General features: G+C 41.0%; 1 protein-coding gene across 1 annotated transcript; it reads left to right on the top strand.

Annotated features, from left to right (window-relative positions):
* Positions 1 to 1,439: 1,439 nt before the first annotated feature.
* LOC122215141 (SWI/SNF-related matrix-associated actin-dependent regulator of chromatin subfamily E member 1-like) lies at positions 1,440 to 2,758 on the top strand. Its single transcript, XM_042930283.1, has one exon. The coding sequence runs from the start codon at positions 1,523 to 1,525 to the stop codon at positions 2,756 to 2,758; it is 1,236 nt and encodes a 411-aa protein (XP_042786217.1). The 5' UTR covers positions 1,440 to 1,522.
* Positions 2,759 to 3,701: the final 943 nt, after the last annotated feature.

The following is a 3,701-nucleotide window of genomic DNA, read 5'->3' as shown; positions in this document are numbered from 1 at the left end:
AAATGGGGGGGGGGGTAGTGAACAAAAAAATGTCCCAAGAATCAATAATAGGTCCGTCAAGTTCTGATGAAACTTGAAGGTGGGTGAGAACCAAGAGGGCAAGGAATAGCTCTGGCAAATGTGAATTTAACCCACACTAGATGGTACAAGATAAATGAAGTGTTTGCAAAAGTGCAGAGAGAAAAGACACTGAGAAGTACCTTGTTCTATGCTTTGGCTTCATTGAAAGAGTGACTTTCCTTTCAAGTTTATTTACTTCATATTATGTAAAGATAAGAGGAGAAGATAAGAGTGAAATATTGGACCAACTAAATAGGAACATTTAAGAAAAGCTAGACAAAGAGGGGATGAAGGAATCAAGAACTACTAGCCCCTAAATAAAAGAGAAAGAGTTAGCTGAATTAAGCTGAATTAACCCACTGAACCATAAGGGAAAATCTCTGCTCATTTTCTCCTACCACAGGGTAAACCCCCTCAAGCAGTTTTGTCTTTCTGATCACCATTTTAGACATGGCACATAGCACATGGTGTAGCATCACAAATTCTTTTTTCCAGCAAATCTGTACTGAATGCCTGCTATGTCTCAGGCGCTATCCTAAAAGTTCTAAGTTCATATCAGTGAATAAAATAGATTCAAACACTTGACCTTGTGAGCTTTATGTTCTAAGGCTGGGAGAGAACCATAAACATAAATAAACATAAGTAAAAAATATAGTATGTTCAAAAGTGATCCTGATCCATACTGTAGAAAAAAAAAACAAAAACAAAAAACAGATCAGGTTAAGGGAGAACAGGAATGCCAGGAATGAGGATACAATTCAAATGGAAGTTTCCAGGAAGATCCCATTCCCATCAGAAGGTGACATTTGGGCAAAGGCATGAAGGTGTCCAGGGAGAAGGCTGTTCAGCTATCTCAGGAAAGTTTAATTAACTGTCTTTTAGGATGTAAGTTTCCAAAATTAATTTACTCAGTTGTTAAAATAACTGTTAAAAAAAATGTGGAATGTTTTGAAACAAAACACTTTTTAAAAGTCATGGCAAGGGTGCCTGGGTGGCTCAGTTGATTAAGCGTGCAACGTTGGTTCACATCATGATCTTGGGGTCCATGAGTTTGAGCCCTGTGTCGGGCTCTGTGCTGACAGCTCAGAGCTTGGAGCCTGTTTTGGATTCTGTGTCTCCCTGTCTCTCTTCCCCTCCACAACTCACACTCTGTCTCTCAAACAATAAGTAAACATTAAAAAAAAAGTCATAGTAAAGACTTACTAAAACCTGTCTTAAACCCCAGTCCTTTTCTTTGGGCAAATTAATGCATTTTCTCATCTGTATAAAGGTATTTTAATAATACCTGCCATTTTGGTATATGATGCATGAAAATACTCTCCTCACAAGGCTAGGCACACAAGTGCATATTAATTAAAAGTGAGATTGGACAAAAGGAAAACGAGGCCGGAGCTACGGGCGCTTTTTCTGCCCGTGGTGTCTCAGATTCATTCTTAAGGAACTGAGAACTTAACCTTCCAAAATGTCAAAAAGACCATCTTATGCCCCACCTCCCACCCCAGCTCCTGCAACACAAATGCCCAGCACACCAGGGTTTGTGGGATACAATCCATACAGTCATCTCGCCTACAACAACTACAGGCTGGGAGGGAACCCAGGCACCATCAGCTGGGTCACGGCCTCTTCTGGTATTACGATTCCAAAACCCCCAAAGCCACCAGATAAGCCGCTGATGCCCTACATGAGGTACAGCAGAAAGGTCTGGGACCAAGTAAAAGCTTCCAACCCCGACCTAAAGTCGTGGGAGATTGGCAAGATTATTGGTGGCATGTGGCGAGATCTCACTGATGAAGAAAAACAAAAATATTTAAATGAATACGAAGCAGAAAAGATAGAGTACAATGAATCTATGAAGGCCTATCATAATTCCCCCGCATACCTTGCTTATATAAATGCAAAAATTCGTGCAGAAGATGCTTTAGAGGAAGAAAGTCGACAGAGACAGTCTCCCATGGAGAAAGGAGAACCTTACATGAGCATTCAGCCTGCTGAAGATCCAGATGATTATGATGATGGCTTTTCAATGAAGCATACAGCCACCGCCCGTTTCCAGAGAAACCACCGCCTCAACAGTGAAATCCCTAGTGAGAGTGTGGTGCCAGACGTTCGGTCAGTTGTCACAACAGCTAGAATGCAGGTCCTCAAACGACAGGTCCAGTCCTTAATGGTTCATCAGCAAAAACTAGAAGCTGAACTTCTTCAAATAGAGGAGAGACACCAGGAAAAGAAGAGGAAATTCCTGGAAAGCACAGATTCATTTAACAATGAACTTACAAGGTTGTGCGGTTTGAAAGTGGAAGTGGATATGGAAAAAATTGCCACTGAAATTGCACAGGCAGAGGAACAGGCTCGCAAAAGGCAGGAGGAAAGAGAAAAAGAGGCAGTGAAGCAAGCTGAACGCAGTCAGAGCAGCATGGTTCCTGAGGAAGAGCAAGCTGCCAGTAAGACTGAGGACAAGAAGGATGACGAGAGTGTCCCAATGGAGACAGAGGAGACACACCTTGAAGAAGCGATGGAGAGCCAACAGAATGGTGAAGAAGGCACATCTACTCCTGAGGACAAGGAGAGCGGGCAAGAGGGGGTGGACAGTATGGCTGAGGAAGGGACCAGTGATAGTAACACTGGCTCAGAGAACAACAGCGCAACCGTGGAGGAACCACCAGCAGACCCCACAGCGGAAGACGAGAAGAAAGAATAAATGTTGCCTTGTTTTATGTGTTCTAAATACTTTTTTAAATGAAAAAAAGATGTTTTTTGAGTTTAAAAAAAAAAGTGAGATTCACATAACAAATAATTACCATGAATCCAAACCATTCTATTTTGTACATGGCAAGGTGACCTTTCTTGTTTTTAGTAGAAAATTTTCAAACACCTTCAAAGTTCCTAACATGACCATTACATAACTTAGGATCCATTATCTTGTCATGTTTTAAATGTTGTGTTCAGAAATTTATCATTAATTACTTAAATTTATTTTATTTCTAATGTTGTTCCAATTCAGATACAGCATTGTCCGCTATGAAGACATCCATTCATTACTTCATTTATTCAATCAGCTTTTATGCACTCTACCAATATTACTTGAATGACTTATACTTCAACTGATCCATTAGTGGTACCTAGTAATCATCCTGTAGTCTTCTAATCTATTCAACCTTCCATTCTTCCGGAAATAATTGTCCATTCTTCTAACATGGAAGATTATTCTCCAAGTTTGGCTGCTCCAGTGGACAGAGACTTTTATGACCTGGCCTTGGATGTCCATGGCATCATTTCTGCCATATCCTATCTATCAGTCAGCCACAAGCTGTCCCAGATTCAAAAGAAGGGCAATTATAGCCCTTTATTGATAGTCAGAGTATCAGAGAATTTGCAGGGTATGTTTTAAAATTTCCAGTCTGACTTCTGGCTATAAATTATTTATAATCCTCTAACATACAAAATGCACTCACCTCCTGAGAACTGGAGAACCCTCAGCACAGCATGACTCCATTCAAACCTGTGCACTAAGACAGGACCAAACTCTAGCATGGCTTCTAGCCGCATAAGGCTGTGTCCTTAGGATGACCCCAGCATTCCATTAAAAAGCTGACCTGAGAAAGCTTAAGGGTGCCAGGAGAATCTACTGTTTGTCCTAGCAA

The sequence above is a fragment of the Panthera leo genome, chromosome A3, assembly GCF_018350215.1.
Source record: "Panthera leo isolate Ple1 chromosome A3, P.leo_Ple1_pat1.1, whole genome shotgun sequence".
Taxonomy (NCBI): domain Eukaryota; kingdom Metazoa; phylum Chordata; class Mammalia; order Carnivora; family Felidae; genus Panthera; species Panthera leo.
Note: the sequence above shows the minus strand (reverse complement) of the source record. Positions and strands in the feature narration are given on the sequence as shown.

What these genes read in the sequence shown, in the direction of transcription:
- LOC122215141 (XM_042930283.1), top strand. Translation starts at nt 1,523, where the DNA reads ATGTCAAAAAGACCATCTTATGCCCCACCTCCCACCCCAGCTCCTGCA.